General features: G+C 34.7%; 1 protein-coding gene across 3 annotated transcripts in view; it reads left to right on the plus strand.

The window, feature by feature from the left end:
- Window positions 1-23,226, plus strand: part of MNAT1 (MNAT1 component of CDK activating kinase) — a 168,035-nt gene that overhangs the window by 53,466 nt on the left and 91,343 nt on the right. For all 3 annotated transcript variants that reach the window (XM_053928173.1, XM_045201450.2, XM_024567623.3), the window contains exons 5-6: window positions 1,045-1,185; window positions 5,770-5,895. In XM_053928173.1, coding sequence (XP_053784148.1) covers window positions 1,045-1,185; window positions 5,770-5,895 — 267 coding nt within the window. The remainder of the gene's footprint in view (window positions 1-1,044; window positions 1,186-5,769; window positions 5,896-23,226) is intronic.

A 23,226-nucleotide genomic window follows, 5' to 3' on the forward strand; every position in this document is an offset into this window, starting at 1 on the left:
AGATTTAAAAATCCAATAAAATGTTTTATATATTATTTTACATTAAAAATGCTCCTTTGTTTGAGGTCTCTGTTAATTTCTATATTATGTTAGTGATCCCCAAATTTATTATGCTCTCTCCCCCCATTCCATATTTGCCTTCAGGTGCCATGAATTCACAATGTTCTGTTGAATTAAAACAAAAGCATTACAACATTTTCAAGAGCAAGAGTCAAGGTTTTAAAATAAAGCCATTCAGATTTTACTGCATTTTTTTATTCATAAGACCTAAAGAGCAAAGACTTGGTATAATACTATGTTTAAGTATGAGTTAGAGTTGGAATAAATTTTGGAGCCCAGAAGTATTTAATATTGCTGAAGAACTTCATAAAAGAGGAATGAGTAGACCTGTAGTTAATTCTGTGTACATATTAACTTTGAATTTTGAATTTTTCAGTCCAGAAAGAGGACTGTTGAAATTTACATGCCTGTGTTAGAAAATAACTTCATTTAAAAAAAATTTACCTTAATGAATGCTTTTTGGAACTCTGGCATCATATAGACTTATTTTAGCTTGGAAAAAAGAAGCTAAGTGCTGTGTTAAGTTTTCATTATTTTATATATTTGGGAAATTATTGCTGTTAAATAAACCAGTCTTTTAAATGGAGCATTTCAGTCAGTAGTTCTATGTGGAGATTATCTGTTTGTTATGTCATGTTTTTTATTTTGGTCTGTTTTCCTTGTTAAATCCTCTAAAATGAATGACTTGAAACTGTCTGTAATCATTATAAATAAGTTAACCCATTATTAAGCACAGTTCCTGCAGTTCTGTAACTGGGCTGCATGTACTTTGTTTGGGTGTTTGTTTGTTCAGTGCTAGATGTCACTCTCTTTAATAGTAACATGTCTGCGTGGAAGAAAATGGATTTTAGTTCCTTCAAAGTGGAATTGCTATGCTATTAAACAATAAGTGACCGGTGTGCTTTATGCTTTCAAAAATGTGGTATAAGACTGATGCTGGTTACTAAATTTATTCCATACCACATATAAATGTTTCTGTTTTAGACTCGGGAACAGGAGGAATTGGAAGAAGCTTTAGAGGTAGAACGACAGGAAAATGAACAAAGAAGACTGTTTGTACAAAAAGAAGAACAACTACAGCAGATTCTAAAAAAGAAGAATAAGCAGGCTTTTTTAGATGAACTGGTTCGTATTAATGCTAGTTGCGATAAAAAAAGTCATTAGTCTTCAGGGTTTGTATTTCTTATTTATTATGCTGGATAATGGCTTATAAATGGTATCCAGTTTGTGCTGGTATATTCAACTTCTAGTCCTTTATTTAAAAAAAAATTGTCAATATCCATTTTGTTCTCAGAAGTGAGAGTAATATAACTGACATAATCTAGTCTACTGTTAATAGATTGTTTGCATGTTTCTAAATTTACTAAAACACATTGTTTTCAGAGCAATTTCTCCTAATTAATACTGGTTTTCTAATAACTGGCTCATTTTCAGTTGTTTAAGCTCCATACTGAAGTTTATAGTGGCTCTGGTTACTCTGTGAGAACTATATTTCATATTTTAGTGTGAAAAGTAATTAAAAGAAATAGTGGTGTTTTGTTGCAAGTCATAGGTGTTTTCCAGAAATTAGCTCCTCAAGTGGTTGACATTGTTAGATAATAGCAGTGATAATAACTAAGGTTTATGAAGTATTTCATAGATTTCATGTATTATTTGATCCTTATAACCCAGCGTGATGCTGATTAGCTAGAATATCATCCTCTCCAGGAAGGTCTTTTGTATTCTTCCCTTTCTCTTTCTGCCCAAATAATTAATTTCCATGAGGTGTTAAAACACCTAACTTCTCAGTTTAGTTGATAGACTGTTTGTTATTCTGTGATCAGGTAAATGTATATGTGTATATTTTTCTATTCTAACTTTTGCTAACTCTTGGTTAGCCAGCTAACCAAGAATAAAGAGAGAAAGTAAGATTATTTAAATTAGAGATAGGTGAGAAAGTAAAGGAAAAGTTGGGGTAAGGACAGTAATAAGGCTTAGATAAAAAATGCTTGTTATCATAAACCATATGTACTTTGTCTGAGAGGAGTGTAAATTGGTTCAAAAACAGTGGCATGTAAGATAGAATATGATGTTTCCCTTAGCAACTTCCATTAATTTTTCTTGAAACTATTAAGTGGCAGATAAGGCTTTAACATGTGAAATGACATGTGTTGTGTTTCACAGTTTTTGTGGACATATAGTTTGTGAGAAATTAAAACCTTTAGTAAATCAGTTAGTAAATATTGATGTAATTATTTATTGAAAGGTTCTTTCCCTCATCATTTTGTACAAAATGACACACTTGTCTTCGGTAATGCTTCTCCTCTATACAGTCAATTGAATTAATTACAAATACAGAACTTAGACATAAGATGAAATTAAACTTTAACATTTTAAAGATGTTTCATCTAATATAAAGAGTTTTTAGATTTTACCTTGAGGTTAGGTAGCTTTGCATAGCAATTATACTTGCATATTCTTTTAGTCCTCAAAGTACTGTGTTTTGCTGCCTCATTGAGTTGCTGTTGGCGTGAAGCTCCCTTTTAATTCAGTGGGGCGTGAAGCAAGATGTGAAACTGCCACTGTTGTACATTGTGTATAATCTGGAGTTAAAATTGGCTTTTGTGAGGACCACCCCCCACTTCCTGTTTTCTTCACCTGCAAGTCATTACTGCACATACTTTCTTCACTGTTTAGATCATGTAACATGGTAGTTAAATAATTCTTAGCAATTTACTGTATTCATTAGAACAATTAATTACAACATATTGGTTTAGAATAACCAATGAAGTTTGAATTTCTGGTTCCCATTTTAAAATTTATTTTAAAGATTCTTTTTTACTTTAATTTTTGAATATTTAGGTTTTTTTGTTAAAATGTTAACAGATTTATTCCTTATTGACTAATTGAAAGAATTCATTCAATTTTTTTCCTTCTGATCCTTATTAAGTAAAAGAGTATATTGTATTTTTTTCTGTGTATGTTGAGTTACATTTTATTTAAAAAAGATAGCATTGGCATTGGTAAGTATATCTAGAAGCTCAAGTCTTAGAATTATTCAACTAAACTTATTTAGGCAACAAGCACTACTTACTAGATTTTTTTTCTCTGTTTCAGATTTGGTCCTTGTGCTAAAAGTCACTTTTTAACTTTTTGTAAAGCATTGACATTATATTATACTGTACATGACAATTTTAATGTTACGGTCTTAATGTTTATGACTTAGTATTTACTGTAATGTTGCCTACAGAGTCCCTTTATTTAATCCTAATTGTAAATTCAGGTTGTTGTTTTTTTTTTTAAAAACACTTTGGAAAAAGGTTTTAAAACAGGTCCTGACTTAGTAAATTGTTTTATATTCCTGTTTGAAAATTCTCTTCAGTTTATGTCTGAAATTTTGTATGGGCTAATATTGCTGTCAAATGCAGTAGCTGATTTTTATTAGAAATATTGTTTGCCAGATGGCTTGCTTAAAGTCAGTTAAAATAATCTTTTAAAAATGGTCATTATAAGGCTTTTAATGAGTATTACAGGCAGTCTTATTAAAATTTCTTTAAGTATCAAATAAGGTACCTTCAGGCAATTAATGTAGGTTAGGGAACCTTTCAAGGTAAAATGGAAAGCTAAGAAGAATGAAATAATTTGAAAGGCTGAATCTGCATTTTATGTATTCCCAAGAGGATGTGTGTTTCCTATAGTTTATTTTACTCTGTAGATTTTTTGTAGTTGTTAGAGCTCCCGCTTAATTCTAGTTTAACATTCACAAAGATTTTCAGCCTCCAAAGTTTTGAGTGCTAAAGTAGAATAAAGTGGGTTTGAGGTAATTGTATGCTGCAGTATCAAAATTGGTTTTAGATTCCCAGAATGTTTACTTTTATTAAATTTCAGCTGTTTACCAAGACATTTTAATAGTTAGGGCCTTTTATGTGAAAGTGAAACCAGGCCAAAATATTGATTAGCAGGTTTTGAAGTGAACACATTGTCTTGCTTTTACAGAAGAACTTTTACTTTTTAAGAGTAAATACCAGGTATCCAAGAGCATTTGAATTCACTTAGAGTATAAATTGGGAAGCCAAGGAAATTAGTTTTTCTTCTGTTAGTTTTTTACATGTGAAAAGATAGTAATAGATTTTAAGAGATATTTTGGGCTATAGCCTATTTAAAGTGTTCTATAATTTTACATTTTTATTATAAAATTCTTAATGGAAATCTAGAATAGCTGCAGAGACTCATGGCAGTGCCATTACTAATGCATTACTAATGTTTTTATTGTAGAATATGAAAGATATTCAAGTATATTCTCATAGTATATTTCATTCATTCTCCATTATTGCTAAAGCCAGGTCACAAGGGGTTTGCTTCTTAATAAAGTTCTACTTTATAAATACAATGTGTTCTTCCATTTATTTTTAAAAGATTTAATTTTTGTAACACGTTCTTACAGAGCACTTCTATTACAGTCTTGAGGTACAGATTTATTCTAGGACAATTCTGTTGAAATAAATTGGCTTGTTATTTGAATTACTTCTGTACTAGAACCCTAAAACAATTCCTTTAACTATATTCATTAGTCACATGTGTGCCTAAAAATATTATTAAGTTGTTAGATTTGGAAATAAAATTAGATTCTGCTATAAGTTTACCCTTATACTATGAAATGTTAGCAATATAGTTTTTTTTCAGTATTAAATTGTGGGTAGTTACTATTTAAAAAATTTGTAGGCCATTTGATGAATATGTTTATTTTTGTAAGTAACCTTGACGTAGGAGATCAAAATGCATTTGTGCCCTTTGTTTTTATTTACGGATACAGAAAGTAGTAGTAGTAGTAGTAGTAGTAGTAGTAGTAGTAGTAGTAGTAGTAGTAGTAGTAGTAGTAGTAGTAGTAGTATGTGTGTGTGTGTGTGTGTGTGTATGATCTTAGGCTCCTGCGTTCCTTCTGCATGTTTCTGTGTTCTTATTCAGCTGACCACTCAGAGAGGAAAAAGTCAGGATATCTTTTAGTTTAGACTTTAGCTCCACAGCACTTTACATGTACTAGGACTTCATGTTAAACAGGATAAATAACACCCTACACAGAAGAATTAGTAATTTGCTTTGTGTTTTTAATATGTGTGTGTACAGATTTGTGTGAGTAGTGGCCCTGATTTAGTATCAACGTAGACATTAAAAACATTGACTATCATTTTGTTAAAAAAAATTAGACTTCATTTCTAAAAATAAGTCAGTAAAAGAGAAAATAAATGTACTTTTGGTTGTACTTAACAATCATTCCATTGTACAAAACAGAGCAAGGATCATTTCCAAACAGCCTCAGGTGAAATCTAATGGGAAACAATTTCAAACTGGTCTGAATTCACTGCTACAAAGAATGTGTCTTAGATAAACATCTGATCTAAGTTATAGTACTTTGTACTACTCTTTTTGTGATTAGCTTCTAATTTTTTTATTTTAATAAATATGGTTGGCATTGCTAGATGAAATAAGACCCTATTATATTTTCTTTAATGTGGATTTTATAAAAATAATTTTTTGCATGTTTTGATTTACGAGTGTAAAACAGCCTTTTCTTATTATGGAATGTTAAGATTTTTTGTAAAGTGTTCTCCATAAAGTGAATATGTAGGTTGACATCAAATGCTTATGGAAAGGCATAATTTAAAATAATGGACCTGTTGCTCTTTAAGTTTTTTTTTTAACTTTTATATTGCATGTTAACTTTTCTTACAGGAGAGTTCTGATCTCCCCGTTGCTCTACTTTTGGCTCAGCATAAAGATAGATCTACCCAATTGGAAATGCAACTTGAGAAACCTAAACCTATAAAACCAGTGACATTTTCCACAGGCATCAAAATGGTAAGCCACATTTTAATTGCTTGTTTGAAAGATATATTTCAAGGGTTACACTTTATAATTTTATATTGATTTCTACTGATAAGTTGAAAGTTTTAGATGTTTAAGAATAGTGATCTAGGCTGGATGTCTAGAAGTAAGAATATGCAGTGTGTGAAAGGGAAAAGTAATAAATCATTTTCCAAATGTGCAACACACTTTTGTTGTATATAATAATGGTTGTATGTGTTTTCTTAGTCTACATAAAATTTTAAGTTTATAGTATAGGAAAACATTTCTTAAAAGAAAATGCAGATTTCTGGTTTCTGGAACGTCATGTAAGAAGCTCGGAAGTTGCCACTACATCCTTACAAGTAAAGCTTGGGAATTGCCACTCCATCCTCACACTGAAAAAAAAAAACCTTTTCTTAGATCCATAAATGAAGAGAGGTCACAAGGCTAATTACTGCTCTGAAAATTGGAGAGACTGGCAGAGAATACAGAGAATCACAGCTTCCGAGAATCACAACTTCTCAGCAACCTTGCAGGGAACCGGTGGTGGCGTAGGGAAATGTGAACTGACACTGACAAATTGTGGAGGCTCAGTGTGGATAACTCTGAGAGTTAAAAACCCCAGAGGGCACCAGACTTTTGTTTTACCTCTTGCGTCTCTACCAGGTCCTTTCAGTGAATATCGAGAAAAATCCCTTTGTGCTTCTGGCAGATAAAGGGGAAAAGGAACTATTTTGAAATAAGAGTATTCTGTTTTGCTTAAGAAGGCCTGCCCTCAAGAAACTTCCCACCAGAGCTTAACCTGCTGCAGTGTTATCAGAGCCTGACTGATGCGGGGGAAGGGAAATACCCACCTCTAGCTACTCAAATCTTCACGTGGGAAAAAGAAACGCACAACTTCAGACCATCTTTGTCATTCTGCCCCAGCTAAGGGGAGGAAGATGGACTGAGAAGCATGTGTGAAGTTCACAGTCCAGGAGCACAGACCCTCTAAAAGACTCAGGCCTAATTTTGTAATTATAAAATGCTCTGCATCTTCCCTTACAACCACAGTACTCAAGGCTTATTTACAGTAGTGCCTTTTACCCAGGGCCTCATTGCCTGGCTGTCAGGAAAAAATTATGAGACATAGTATAAGACAGAAAACACAGTTGGAAGAGATAGAGCAAACATAAGAACCAGGCTCAGATACGGCAGGGCTGTTGGAATTATCAGACTGGGAATTTAAAACAACTATGATCAATATGGGTAAAGTAGACAACATGCAGGAGTGGATGGACAATATAAGCAGAGACATAGAAATTCTTAGAAAGAACCAAACAGAAATGCTAGAGAATAAATCAATTTAACAAAAATCAAGAATGTCTTTGATGGGCTTATTAGTAGACTGGACACACCTGAGGGAAGAATCTTTGAGCTAGAGGATATATCAGTAGAAACCTTGAAAACTGAAAACCAGAGAGAAAAAGACTGGAAAAACCAAGAACTATATCCAGGGACTTTGGGACAACTAGAAGGTGTAACATACATGTAATGGGAGTGCCAGAAAAAGAAGAGAGAAAGGAACAGAAGTATTTGAAACAGTAATGACTGAGAACTTCTGTAAATTAACATTAGACACCACACCAAAGATCCAGGAAGCTCAGAGAACATGAAGTAGGATAAATGCCAAAACCCCTCATATCTATGCATATCCTTTTTAAGTTACAGAAAAAGGGAAAAAATCCTGAAGAAGCCAGAGGGGGAAACAAACACCTTCCCCAAAGAGAAGCAAAGGTAAAAATTGTATCTGACTTCTCCCTAGAAAAACTACACAAGCAAGAGGAGAGTGGAGTGAAATTTTTAAGGTGCTGAGACAAGAAAGCCACTAACCTAGAATAATTTGCCCTGTAAAAATGTCCTTTAAAAGTGAAGGAGAGATGAAGACTATCAGACGAAATTCAAGGAAGTTTTTTTCCAGTAGACCATCCTTGCAGGAAGTGTTAAAGGAAGTTCTTTAGAGACAAGAAAATGATGTAGCTAAAAAACAGATCTACATAAAGGAAGAGCATCAGAGAAGAAATAAGTAAAGGTAAAAATAAAAACTTATTTTTTTGTTCTTAATTGACCTAGTAGGTATGAGTTTGTTTAAAATAATAAGCAACACTGTACTTGACTATCTTTACTTATGTATGTGTGTGTATATATGCTTACGTGTGTATATATGGGTGTATATATGCTTATATACATGCACATGCATGCTTATCTATAAGTGAAATGAATGACAGATAATACAAGAAACAGGAAGAAGCAATCAGAATTATTTGATTTATGGATATGTGGGTACCTGGATAGTATAAAATATGATTAGTTTTAAACTTACAAATGTAGGAAGTATTAACACATTTTCAAATGTAAAGAAAAATACTACTAATTAAGAAATTACCAATGCTTTTTATTAAGAGACAATATAGTTTAGAGGGAAGAAAATGGGCATGGGAAGACTCAGATAAAATTGGATTAAACTTCAGCTTCACCATTTACTAGATGTATATCCATGGGTAAGATTTTACTTTATTCTTTCTGAGTATGTTTTCTCATTGGTAAAGTTGAGATATTTTTAACTGAATATGATTATGTGGAGTATTACAACGTGTGTGTGTGTATGTGTATAAAATTAGGTAAACATTTTTTAGGATTCTTGAATTTGAGGGAATTTTATGATAAATTTCGCATTTTGATACTTCTGTAAATCTATGGTATTGCTGTGACCATGGTGTTTTGTTTTGTTTTAAAATTTTTTAAATTTATTTATTTATTTTTTTAAAGATTTAGCTTATTTATTTTTAGAGAGAGAGGAAAGGGTGGGGAAAGAGAGGGAGAGAAGCATCAATATGTGGTTGCCCCTCACGTGCCCCTAACTGGGTATCTGGCCTGCAACCCAGGCTTGTGCCCTGACTGGGAATTGAACCAGCAACCCTTTGGTTCACAGGCCTGCGCTCAATCCACTGAGCTACACCAGTGAGGGCCTAAAATTTATTTTTAAACTCAGATATGGTAAAGATCAATCCTTGTGATGTACAGGGTCTTGATAAATGCAGAGTTATGTATCTGCCACCATCATCATAATAGAGAGCAGTTCAATCTTTCCTCCAGATTCCCTTGTGCTAGCCTTTCCTAGTCAATCCTGCACAGGCCCTGCCCCCCCAGCAGTTAGTGATCTGTTCTTTCAGGTCTAGCTTTGTTAGTTTAACAACACACATTTGATGTCATCCCTATTGTTGCATGTATTCATGGTTATTCCTTTTTGTTGAGTAATATACCGTATGTATGGATTTACCAGTTTTTTTTATCCATTCATCAGTTGGACATTTGGGTGGTTTCCTTTTTTTTATGGTTATGAATAAAGCTTCTGTAAACATTGCATACAATTATGTGTGTACATAAGTTTTCATTTCTCTTGGGTAAATACTGAGAATGAGATTGGCAATTTATATGGTAAGGATATGTTTGACTTTGTAAGAAACTGCCCAGCTATTTCCCAAAGTGGCTGTACCAGCTTGCATTTCCACCACCGTTGTATGAGTGTTCTAGTGGCTCTGCATCCTTGATGACACTTGGTATTATGAGTTTTAAAAATATTTTGGGCATTCTAATAGGTGTGTAGTGGCGTCTTGTTATTGTTTTAATATGCATTTCTGTAATGACTAATAATGTTGAAAATCTCTTCATGAACTTATTTGCCATCAATATTTCATTTGACCTAGCATTTAACTTAATGCTTCAGATGTCTTACTAAAAAGTGTTGTGACCTTATTATTTTTGTCCTCCCTCCCTCTCTTTTTGTTTTGCGAAATGTAATGTATGTACACAAAAGTGCACAGAACCAAATCATACAGCTCAGTGAATTATCACAAAGTGAACATCAGTGTGGCCGTCAGTCAGGTAAAAGAAAACAGTATTGTCAGCGCTCTAGGAACCCTCCTCACGACCCTTCTTCCTGGTCAGCTCCCCGTTCCTTTTCACTTTCAGATCAGTCACTTTCTTTTAATGGCAGTTTTTTTCTGGCTCTTATAAATAGCTTTAGCATCTAAGCATATATTCCTTAACTTAATTAATGTTTGCCTGTCCATTTTATGTATGTGAGATTCATGCAGGTTTTTGCATATAGCTATAGGTTTTTTCATTTTCATTGCTGGTTAATGTTCTATTGGAGGAATATACAGCTGACCCTTGAACAGCAGGGGTTTGAACTGCCCAGGTCCACTTATTTGTGGATTTTTAAAAAATAAACCTGCAGTGTTTTTGATCTGTGGTTGGGCTTCTGTGGCTGCAGAGGGCCAACTGTATACATTGATCTAGGCCATTTTATCTAGGGGACTGAGCATCTGTGGGTTTTGTTATCTGCAGGGGTGGGTGTCCTGGAACCAGTTCCCCATGGAGACGAAGGGATAGCTAGAGTTTGGGTGCCCATATTGTTCAAGGGTCAGCTGTACTGCTATTTATTCTACTGTTGATGGACTTTTGGATTGTTTTTGAGTTTTTGGTATTATAAATTATCCTAACATTTTTATATATGTTTCTTTGTACACATGTACATACATTTTTGGTAGATATTTATTTACCTAAGAACAGAGTTTTAATAGATCATAGTGAATATGTATGTTCACTTTAGAAGGTACCAGCAAATTGTTTTCCAGAGTATTTTTTACCAGTTGGACTTTTACTGGCAGTGTTCTTGTCAAGACTTGTGATTTTCTGTCTCTTCCAGTTTAACCAATCTGGTGGGTATTTTGTATTGCTCTGTGATTTTAATCTGTGTTTTATGTCACTGATCGCTAATGAGATTGAGCATGGGTTATCCTGTTTTTGGAAATACCTGTTCAACACGCTTGCTCTTATGTAGAAGTTCTTTATATGTTCTGGATTTAAGCCTTCTGTTGGTCATAATGTGTTATAAATAATTTTTGTCACATTGTGGCTTCTCTTTTCTGTTCTCCTAAGGATGTCTTTATTGTTTTTCTATTATCTGTCTGGAATCCATTCCTCCATCCCTCCCTCCCTCCCATGGTGTGAGGTTGATGATCTAATTACTTTAATGCATGTCGAGATACATATGACTTAGTGTCTGATGAAATACTTGTTATTGTTTATTATGACAAAATTTAGTATTATGTTCTCGGCATATTTCAGGTGAAATTTCAAACGACACAGGTTTTAGGTGGATTTATCAATATTATTTACTGAATGTGGATATTGACACATAATGTAGATGAAAATTAAATGCTGTTCAAAGAAACAATTTTTAATTTTATTTTTCTATTTTTTTATTACACTTATATTTGTTCTTTATTATTTCCTTTATTATTCTTTTTAAAAATGTATTTATTGATTATGCTATTACAGTTGTCCCATTTCCCCCCCTTCACTCAACTCCATCCTGCCCCCCACCCCATTCTCCCCCTATAGTTCATGTCCATGGGTCATACTTATAAGTTCTCTGGCTTCTACATTTCCTATACTATTCTTACCCTCCTCCTGTCTATTTTCCACCTATCACTTATGCTATTTATTCTCTGTACCTTTCCCCCCTCTCTCCCCCTCCCACTCCCCTGTTGATAACCCTCCATGTGATCTCCATTTCTGTGGTTCTGTTCCTGTTCTAGTTGTTTGCTTACTTTGCTTTTGTTTTTGTTTTAGGTGTGGTCGTTAATAACTGAATTTGCTGTCATTTTTACTGTTCATATTTTTGATCTTCTTTTTCTTAGATAAATCCCTTTAGCATTTCATATAATAAGGGCTTGGTGATGCTGAACTCCTTTAACTTGACCTTATCTGAGAAGCAGTTTATCTTCCCTTCCATTCTAAATGATAGCTTTGCTGGATACAGTAATCTTGGATGTAGGTCCTTGCCTTTCATGACTTGGAATACTTCTTGCCAGCCCCTTCTTGCCTGTAAGGTCTCTTTGGAGAAATGAGCTGACAGTCTTATGGGAACTCCTTTGTAGGTAACTGTGTCCTTTTCTCTTGCTGCTTCTAAGATTCTCTCCTTATGTTTAATCTTGGGTAATGTAATTATGATGTGCCTTGGTGTGTTCCTCCTTGGGTCCAGCTTCTTTGGGACTCTCTGAGCTTCCTGGACTTCCTGGAAGTCTATTTCCTTTGCCAGATGAGGGAAGTTCTCCTTCATTATTTGTTCAAATAAGTTTGCAATTTTTTGTTCTTCCTCCTCTCCTTCTGGCACCCCTATAATTCGGATGTTGGAACGTTTAAGGATGTCCTGGAGGTTCCTAAGCCTCTCCTCATTTTTCCGAGTTCTTGTTTCTTCATTCTTTTCTGGTTGGATGTCTCTTTCTTCCTTCTGGTCCACACCGTTGATTTGAGTCCCAATTTCCTTCCCATCACTATTGGTTCCCTGTACATTTTCCTTTGTCTCTGTTAGCATAGGCTTCATTTTTTCATCTAGTTTTTGACCAAATGCAACCAATTCTGTTAGCATCCTAATTACCAGTGTTTTGAACTGTGCATCTGATAGGTTGGCTATCTGTTCGTTGTTTAGTTGAATTATTTCTGGAACTTTGAAGTGTTCTGTCATTTGGGCCATATTGTTTTTTTTTGTCCTGGCACATCTGTTACTTAAAGGGGCGGAGCCTTAGTTCACAGGGGCGGAGTAACGCTGGTTGCTGCACTGTGATGCTGTACGTGGGGGAGGGGCCGAGAGGGAGCAATGGCGCCTGCTCCACTCTCCACTGGATTTCACTCACTCCCTCTGCTACCCACAATCAAATTGGGCCCCTCTGGTGCCGGTTCCCGAGTGGGTGGGCCTGTGCACGCCCCGGCCCCTGTGGGTCTCTCCAACGACCTCTCCTGTGAGGCTGGGAGTTTCTCCTGCTGCCGCCCCAACCCCCACCGGTGTTTTCAATCAGAGGTTTGAGTCTTTATTTCCCTGCGCTGGAGCCCTGTGTTACGCGGTCTGCTTCATTCCCCTGCCCTTCGTCCGGGTTTATCTGTGCGTGAATGTGGGGCCGTGGGGTGCTACCCGCCGCTCTGCCTGCCCCGTTCTCCTCCACTCTGAGTCCGGCCCTTTCGATTTATCTGTGTGCGAATGTGGGGCCGCAGGGTCTGCTAGTGGTCAGACTGCCTGTCCCGTTCGTCCCACACTCTGCCAGTCTTGGTCCCGCACAGCAGCGCGAGTCCTCTCCGCCCCCCGGCTGCCATCTCTGTCCCTCCTACCGGTCTGGATGAATGTTTCTTTTTTATCTACTTGGTGTTGGACTTCCTTGCCATTCGATTTTCTGTCAGTTCTGATTGTGCGGGGAGGCGCAGTGTGTCTACCTATGCCTCCATCTTGGTTCTCCCTCATTCTTTTTTTCCCTTTATTATTCTTAATTGGGCTATAACTTGCTCTGCTTTTCTAGTTTCTAAAGGTAGAAGCTTAGATCATTGATTTGATACCTTTCTGATTTTTTATTATTGGCATTTATAGTATAAATACTATTTTGACCATTATTTAGTTGCATGTACCACATTTTGACATGTTGTCTTCATACTTCTGAGTCCTTTGAGAAGCAGTTACCAAAATTGGTTTAGATGTGCAAGAAATGTGTTAAGGAAAATACCTGTGAGAGAAAATGAGGCAGCTATAGGACGCTGAGAGCATCATCAGACTGGATATAGGTTTGATTCCAAGTGAAGACAGAAGAAAGGTTGGGTAGAAGTATCTCCTATGACAGTATATTTCTAAGGAAAGTTTGGCAGGGTGGCTGGGAGTACTTGTAGCAAAGTTTTCTGGCATAGGAGTCTCGCATCTATCTCCTAAGTATGGAACTGCCTGGGTATTCTTGCCTCACTTAGACTGGCTAAAAGCAGCCTGTGGAATTCGTGGACTTCGTGCAAATGTGGAGACGGATTTGAGAGTGCAGCAACTAGGCGTCTTGGCCCATTATACTTCTGCAGTTGGAGAGCTGGGAGGTGCAGTCCTCTAGCCATCACAGTTGTGTTTTCATTTTCATTTAGTTCAAGTTATCGTGTAATTTTATTTTTGACTTTTTGCTTGACCCTTGGATTATTTAGAAGTGTGTTTAGTTTCCAAATATTTTCTGTTTTTCTAAATGTCTTTTTGCTACTGATTTCTGGTTTAATTCCATTGTAGTGAGAGAACATATTTTGTATGGTTTCAACGTCTTGGATGTATTGAAACTTTTTTGTTACTTGACGAGGTCATTTGCTCTTGGACAGCGTCCTTGAGTGTGAATTAGGTCAACTTAATTGATATTGTTGTTTTTTGTTTCCTTATTGATTTTCTTTTTTTCTTTCAGTTACTGAGAGAGCAGTGTTGAAGTATTTTAGAATAATTATAGATGAAAAAATAAATTTTGCACATATCTTTTCAAACTCTGTTTTTAGTTGCATAAACATAAGGTTGTTATGTCCTCTGATTCTTTGACATCTTTATTATTATGAAATATATCTATTCCTGGTACTATTCTTTGTTTGAACTACCACTTCTTCCTGTGCTAATATAGCATGCTAGCTTTTTTTTTGATTAGTATTTTCTTTGTTATGAGTTGTTTTTTAAAGATAGCATATAGTTGGATCTTGCTTTTTCATTAAATATGATAATCTCCCTTATTGTTTTAAGGCAGTTATTGATATGGTTGGATTTAATTGACTTTAATCAAATTTGGAAAAATATTTCTTCGTATATTTTTCTATTCTTTCCTTCCTTTCTTGCTCTGTGATTTTAATTACATGTTATACTGCTTGATATTGTTACACAGTTCATCAATGCTTTGTTTTTTATTTATTTTTTATTATTATTTTAATCCTCACCCAAGGATATACTTACTGACTTTTAGAGAGAGAGAGAAAGAGAAACATCTATCACTTGCCTCCCACATGCGCCCCTACCAGGGATCAAACCCGCAACCTTAGGTATATGCCTTGACCAGGAATCAAATCTGCAACCTTTTGGTGTACGGGACGATGTTCCAACCATCTGAACCACCTGGCTAGGGCCTTTGTTCATTACTTTAATAGTTTTAGTTTCTTTTTGCTTTCAGAGGCTACTGTTGATGTGTCCTTAAGTTCACTTATCTTTATTTCACTAATGTCTAACCTGCTCTTTGTCCAACTTGTTATATTTTTCATTTCAGGTTTTATGTGTTTTAAATCTCTGCATGTTCCATTTGGAAGTTTTTTACATCTTCCATTTCTCTCCTCATCATTTTCATATTTTTTTCCTACCTTCTTGAACATGTGGAGCATATTTTTAATAGCTCTTTTGACTTCCTTGCCTGCTAATTTCATCCTCTTTGCCATTTCTGTGTGTGTGTCTATTGACTGATTTGTTTTTGCCTAGTGTGGGTCATGTATTTCTGCACTGTTTTTGAATATCTGGTAATTTTCAGCATTCCATTAAATATTTTCAGACTTTGGGAACAGTTAGGTCACCTATAACCTATAAGATTGTTGCAAGGATTGCTTTTAAGCATTGTTAGAGCATATAAGGGCAGACTTGAATGTTAGTCTAATTTAGCTCCACTTTGAATGTGATATTATTTTGAAAACTGCACCTGATGCCTCTTGAATTGAGAGGCCTTTTTATCTTGTTTATTGAGAATGTGAGTTATTCTGGTCCTTTGTGAATTTGGGAATTGTTTGACCTATTGGTTTTTCAGGTTATTTACTTGGCCTTGAGTAGTTTATACTCCCTTATGTGCAGATTATTACCCAGGCAAAAATCAAGGACATTATTCTAGCATCTCTGGAACAGAGGTAAGCAAATTACAGTTCACAGGCCAAGTCCCACCTGCCACCTGTTATTGTAACTGAAGTTGTATTGGAACATAGCCATACTCATTCATTTATGTATTGTCTTTGTCTGCTTTTGTGTTTTAATTGTAGAGTTGAGTATTTATGACAGATCATATGGCCTGCAAAGCCTAAAATATTTATCTGCCGTTTACAGAAAATGTTTGCTGACCCTTGCTTTAGAGTTTTGTCTGTGCAGACCATTCTCTGGTAATCTGCCCTGCAAATTATACATAGACACCCTGACAGGCCATCTTTGTTTGGGTTCCCCTTGCACGTACTGTGGCCTGGAAATGGCCTCAGTGCGGCAAGCCAGGACAATACAGGGCTATAACCTTGTTTGCTTCCATTCCCTTGGGGAACACTGGCCTGTTTGGACTGATATTCAGTTTCTGAATACCATTGATTCTTATATTCTTTCTGTTTTCTAGATGCTTAACATGGGAATGATTTATCTAGTTCTTCTTCCTTTTTTTTTGGAGACAAAAATGTTAATATAATTCAACATTTATTCATAACCAAATATTTTAGCAAATTAAAAATAGAATAGCACTTCCTGAACTGATAAAGGAAATATACCAAAACCTATCACTCACGTAATATTTATGATGAAAAGAACGAATGCTTTCCTTCGATACAGGAAACAAGGCGAGGATGTGTGCCTTTACCACTTCCATTCTACATGGTACTGATAGTTCTACCAGCTCAATATGGGAAAAAAGAAAAACAAAGTAAGAAAAAAATGAATAAAGGACTTAATTCAAAATTTTTAATATGAAAACTACCATATGTAATAGCATCAAAACATGAAATACTTAGGGGTAAGTAATAAAATATGCATAAGAACTGTATACAAAAAATATTGTATGCAACAAAATGAGAGAAGTAACAACTATATAATTGGAAAGATATACTGTGTTTATGGTCTGGGAGACTTTTTATTGTTTTCTTTTTTCATATTTTTACATCTTTTTATTTTTTAAACTTTTTTCAATTACACTTTACAATTAACGTTATTTTGTATTAGTTTCAGGTGTTCAGCATCATGGTTACACAGTCATATACTTTGCAAAGTGTACCCTCTGATATTTCCAGTACCCAACTGGCGCCATCCATAGTTATTAAAATATCATTGACAACGTTTCCTATGCTGCACTTTACATCCTCATGCCTATTTTGTGACTACCAATCTTTACTTTCCAATCCCTTCACCTTTTTCTCCCAGTCTCCCAACACCTTTCCTCTCAGGCAGCTGTCAGTCTGTTCTCTGTATCTATGAGTCTGATTCTGTTTTGTTGTTTGTTTATAAATTTCTTTAGATTCTATATATAAGTGAAATCATATTGTATTTGTTTTTCTCTGACTTACTTATTTCACTTAGCATAATATCCTTTAGGTTCATTCATGCTTTTGCAAATGGTAAGATTTTGTTCTTTTTTATAACTGAGTAATATTCCTTGTATATATGTACCACAGCTTTTTTAATCCACTAGTCTATTGATGGGCACGTGCGTTGCTTTCATAGCTTGGTATTGTAAATAACTCTGCAGTGAACATGGGGGTACATATATTCCTTTGAATTAGTGTTATATTTGTGTTTTAATGCCAGTACCTTGCTGTCTTGATTATGATGTCTTTGTAGTATAGTTTGATATCAGCATAATTATAATGTAATTCCTCCAACTTTGTTCTTCTTTCTCAAGATTGCTGTGGCTTGATGATTTGTTCTGGTTCTGTGAAATATGTCCTTGGTATTTTGATAGGAATTGCTTTGAATCTACATTACTTTGGGTAGTATGGAAATTTTAATAATGTTAATTCTTTCTATCCATGAGCATGGTATATGCTTTGATTTATTTGTATTTTATTATAATGTTCTGAATACAGGTTTTTTACCTCCTTGGTTAAATTTATTCCTAGGTATTTATTTTTTTTTGATGCAGTTGTAAAAGGGATTGTTTTCTTTGTTCCCCTTTATGATAGCTCATTAATGGTATATACAAATGCAACTGATTTTTGGATATTTAGTTTGTGTCCTTCTAATTTACTGAAATTCTAGTCATTTTTGGTGGAATATTTAGAGTTCTGTGTGTATAGTATCATGTCATCTGGAATAAAGACAGTTTTATTTCTTCCTTTTCAGTTTGGATGCCTTTTATTTCTTCTTTTCTGACTGCTGTGGTTAGGGCTTCCAGTACTATGTTGAATAAGAGTGGTGAATGTAGACATCTCTGTCTTTTATCTTAACTTAAAGGAAATACTTTTAGTTTCCCCAGTGAGTATGATGTTCATTGTGGGTTTGTCATATATGGCCTTTATCATGTTGAGGTGTGTTCCCTCTCTCTTCCCATTTTGCTGAGCAGTTTTTCATAAATGGGTGCTGGATTTTGTTAAATGTTTTGTTCTGTATCAATTGATATAACCATGTAATTTTTATGCTTCATTTTGTTTATGTGGTATATCACACTTATTGATTTGCAAGTATTATACCAACCTCGCATCCTAGGAATGAATCCTATTTGATCATTGCATATCATCTTTTCAGTGTACTGCAGGATTTGGTTTGCAAATATTTTGTTGAGGAATTTTACATCTGTGTTCATCAGGGATATTGGCCTATAGTTTTCTTTCTTTTTGTAATCCTTACTTGAGGATTTTTAAAATTGATTTTAGAGAGAGAAAGATGAGGCTGGAGAAACATCGACGTGAGTGAGAAACGATTAGTTGCTTTCTGTACGCACCCCAACCAGGCATCTAACCTGCAACCCAGGTATGTGCCCTGACTGGGAATCAAACCTGCATGAGTTTGGTACATAGGATGACGCTCCAACCAGCTGAGCCACCCAGCCAGGGCTAATTTTTTTTCTTTGTCTCTTTATCTGTTTTGGAATTAGGATAATGCTGGCTTTGTTTTGAGCTTGGGAGTCGTCTCTCTTGAATTTTTTGGAAGTTTTTTGATTACGGCTTCAATTTCATTAGTTGTAATCAATCTGTTTATATTTTCTGTTTCTTCTTGATTCAGTTTCAGGAGATTGTATGTTTCTAGGAAATTTTTCTTCCAGATTGTTGATTTTGTTGACATATAGTTGTTCAAAGTGTATTTTAATAATCCTTTGTATTTCTGCAGTGGCAGTTTTTACTTTTCCTCTTTCATTTCTCATTTTACTTATATGAATCCTCTTTTTTTTTCAATTACTTTATTTAAAGATTTGTTAGTCTTGTTTATCTTTTCATAGAACCAGCTGTTTTTCTAATTGATCTTTTGTAGTTTTTTTAGACTATTTTGTTTAATTCTGCTCTAAACTTTATTATTTTATTTCTTCGACTCACTTCAGTTTTTGTTTTTTGTTCTTTTTCTAATTCCTTTAAGTGTAAGATTAGATCGTTTATCTGAGATTTTTCTTGTTTCCTGAAGTAGGCTTGTAATGCTATGAATTTCCCTCTTAGGACTGCTTTCTCTCTGTCCCATAGATTTTGGGTTGTTGTATTCTCATTTTCATTTGTTTCAAGGTATCATTTCATTTGTTCCTTGATCTTATTGTTAATACATTCATTGTTTAGTAAATGTTATTTAGTCTCCATGTATTTATGTGTTTTTCAGGTTTTTCTTGTGATTGATTTCTAGTTTCATACCATTGTGGTCAGAGAGATGCTTGATATGATATCAATTTTCTTAAATTTATTGAGACTTGTTTTGTGTTCTAACCTGTGTCTATCCTGAAAATGTTCCATGTGCACTTACAAAAAATGTATACTCTGCTACTCTGGGGTGAAATGCTCTGGAAATAACCAATTAGATTATTCTGATCTAGTGTGTCATTTATTTTATTACTTTTTTAATCCTCACCTGAGGAGATGCTTATTGATTTTAGAGATAGAGGAAGGGCGGGGAGGAGGAGAGAGAGAGAGAGAGGTAGAGAGAGAGAGAGAGAGGTAGAGAGAGGGGGAAAGAGAGAATCAGAGAATCAGACAGACAGACATTGATGTGAGAGAAACATTGGTTGGTTACTTCCCGAACCTACCCCAATCAGGGATTGAACCTGCAACCTGCGTAATGTGCCCTGACTGGGAATTGAACCTGCAGCCTCTTGGTGTATGGAATGATGCTTCAATTAACTGAGTCACCCAGCCAGGGTTGATCTAGTGTGTCATTTAAAGCCACCATTTTGTTGTTGATTTTCTGTCTGGAAGATCCATGCACTTATGTCACTGGAGTGTTAAAATCCCCTACTATGATTGTATTACTGTCAGTCTCTCCATCCAAATTTGCTTTATGTATTTAGGTGCTCCTGTGTTGAGTGCATAGATGTTTACAAGGGTTAGAGCTTCTTGTTGGATTGCTTTAAAAAAAAAAATTATGTCGTGGCCTTCTTTGTCTCTTACTATAGCCTTTGTTTTAAAGTCTGTTTCATCTGATATAAGCGTTGCTACCCCAGCTTTTAAAAAAAAATTTCCATCTGTATGAAATAACTTTTTCTATCCCTTTACATTTAGTCTTTGTGTATCTTTCATTGTGAGGTGGGTATATTGTAGACAGAATATATTGGGTTGGCCACAAAGTTTGTTTAGTTTTTTTCTGTAAAATGAAAGACATATTTTTCACTTCCACCAATACTTTTATTGATTTGGATATTTTGAGTATGTTGGCTGTCTCCCACATGATATAATGTTGATTGTTCTCAATTAATGTCTAGATTTGACCACTGTCAGCTTTAACTGGTTTACCTGACTATGGAGCATCATCTGGCGAGAAATCTCTAGCACGAAACTTTGCAAACCACTTTTGACACATTCGATCAGTCACAGCAACTTTTCTATACACTGCACAAATTGTTTTTGCATTTCAGTTGCATTTTTATCTTCTTGAAGTAATAGAGCATAATATGCTGAAAATGTTGCTGATTTTCTTCCATCTTCAATATTGAAATGGCTACACAAAATTCAGCAATTTAGATTTTTTTTAAAGAAATGCATGCTGATGTAACAGCTGTCACAATGCAGTCTAATAAAATTGTTTTGAATGAAGTTAAAGATAACTAAGCGCTACTAGAACCATCTTATGGAAAAAAACCAAACACACTTTTGGCCAACAAAATAAATGGGCCTTGTTTTCTTATTCATTCAGCTATTCTATGTCTCTTGGTTGGAGTGTTTAAGCTATGTACATTAAAAGTGATTATTGATAGGTACAAATTTATTGCCATTTTATTCTTTATAACTATGTTCCTTTTTTTCTCTTATCTTTTAAAGAAAGCCCTTTAACGTTTCTTGCAATACTGGTTTGGTGGTAATGAACTCCTTTAACTGTTTCTTGTTTGGGAAGCTATTTATTTCTCCTTCAATTTTAAATGGTAGACTTATTGGGGAATGTTGTCTTGACTGTAGGTTCTCGCTTTTCATCACTTTGAATATTTTGTGTTAATTCCTTCTGCCCTGAAATATTTCTGTTGAGAAATCAGCTAATAGTCTTATGGGAGCTCCCATGTAGGTAACGACTATCTTTCTCTTGCTGCTTAAAATTTTTTTTGGTCTTTAACCTTTGCCATATTAATTTGTCATGGTGTGGGCCTCTTTGGGTTCATCTTGTTTGTGACTGTGCTTCCTGGACTTGTATGTCTATTTCCTTCATCAGATTAAGGAATTTTTCAGTCATTATTTTTTCAAATAAGTTCCCAATACCAATAATACCAACTCTTTGATCTATAATAGTTCCATTTCTTTTTCCTCTTGTATGCTTTTATTGTTGTATATTTTATATATTGTATAAACCCAACCATACAGTTTAATAATTTTATTGGAGTCATTTTAAAAATTAGTTAAGAGAAAAGAAAAAGAAATGTTTCCATCAAGTCTTTAGTATTTACCTATGTAATAACATTTGTAGTGCTCTTTATTCTTTTATGAGAAATGCCTGTTGTCATTACCTTTTATCCTGAAGGAGGTTTTTAGTATCTTTTTTTCTTTGTAATGCATATCCTAGCAACAGATTAGTCAATCTTTGTTTATCTGGAAATGTCTTCATTCTGCCTCTGTTGAGTAGTTTAGTAGGATAAAGAATTCTTTTTTTTAATAGATTTATTTATGTATTTTTAGAGAGAGAGGAAGGGAGGGACAGAGGTGGAGAGAAACATTGGTATAAGAGAGAAATGTTGATTGGTTGTCTGTTGCAGGCCCCAAACCAGGGAGCTGGTCCAGCCCGGGCATGTGCCCTGACCGGGACTCGAACCTTCAACCTTTTGGTGTATGGGATGATGCCCAACCCACTGAGCCACACCAGTCAGGGCTGGATAAAGAATTCTTGATTGACACAGTATTTTCCTAATAGCACTTTGAATAAATCAGACTACTACATTCTGACTTCTGTGTTTTCTGATGAGAGATTTCAGTTGTTAACTTTATTTGGGTTCCCTTGTGTATCAGGAGGCATTTCTTTTCACTACTTTCAATATTTTCTCTTTCTCTTTGTCCTTCTACATTTGTAGGGCCTGGTAGTGCTTAATTTCCCTAATTTTATCACCCTCTTAGGGCTTTAGTTTAAAGAGGTTAATTTGAAAGGAAAATTTCTTAGATTTTTACTGTTTTAAAATACTTATAGACTGAAATTATCTTTTACATATTTGCCTTTTTTCTTGTTTTTGTATTCTTTTAATTCAATAACACCCCTTTGAGGAGAGGCTACTTAAGTATCTTAGTTAGTAAGAAATGGTAATAGTGTTTCAGTTTTATGTTTTATTTTACATTGTGGAATTCTTTACCATTGCTTTCAGATTTTTCTCCTGCCTCATGAGGTTTTATACACATACGCCCATATATACCTTTTTGTATATATTTGCCAGATAAAAACATGTATAAAAATAAGGCTTATTGGAATAAAAATACGGACTTTCTTAAGTGATATATGATCTTAATGTAATGTATTTTCTTTTTGATGACCATTGAATGATAATCTTTAAGACTAGGTAAACATACTGTAGTATATTTAGTATTTGTATTGAGGCACGTATTATTTTCTTTAGGAGTTTATGTCCATAAATAGTTAGCTCTGGACTGTGTCATTGTCAAGTAACATCTGGGATTAGCGTTCCCAGCCGGGTATCTAATTTTTCTGCCTTACTCTTTTGGAAGTGTTACTATGAGCAGTAGGCAGGCAGCAGAAACAAAGAAGGTGACTGGGACCAAGAAAGAAAAAGACTGAAACAGATGGTAGGGAAGTAAAAGAAATTAAAAATTTCTTAAGCATTATTTGTTTGGGGTTGTTTTCTTATTAAACACATGGAAATACTTCGCACCTTTGAGAATTACTGACTTCCTACATGTTATTTAAGAGAAACAGCAAATCATTCATGTAATATAAACACAATTACAGATTAACTGGAACTTTTCATTTCTGGGTCTTACTCTTACATAAGATAAATATCAGTGCTTTCTTTCAAATCATATTGCTGTTTTGAGGGATCATAAACAAATATAAATTGAGTGATGCTAATGCAAATAAATGACAAACATTCACTTAAAACTTCTTGAGTATTTATAATCTTGTTGAAGTATATT

This window comes from Desmodus rotundus, chromosome 7, assembly GCF_022682495.2.
Source record: "Desmodus rotundus isolate HL8 chromosome 7, HLdesRot8A.1, whole genome shotgun sequence".
NCBI lineage: Eukaryota > Metazoa > Chordata > Mammalia > Chiroptera > Phyllostomidae > Desmodus > Desmodus rotundus.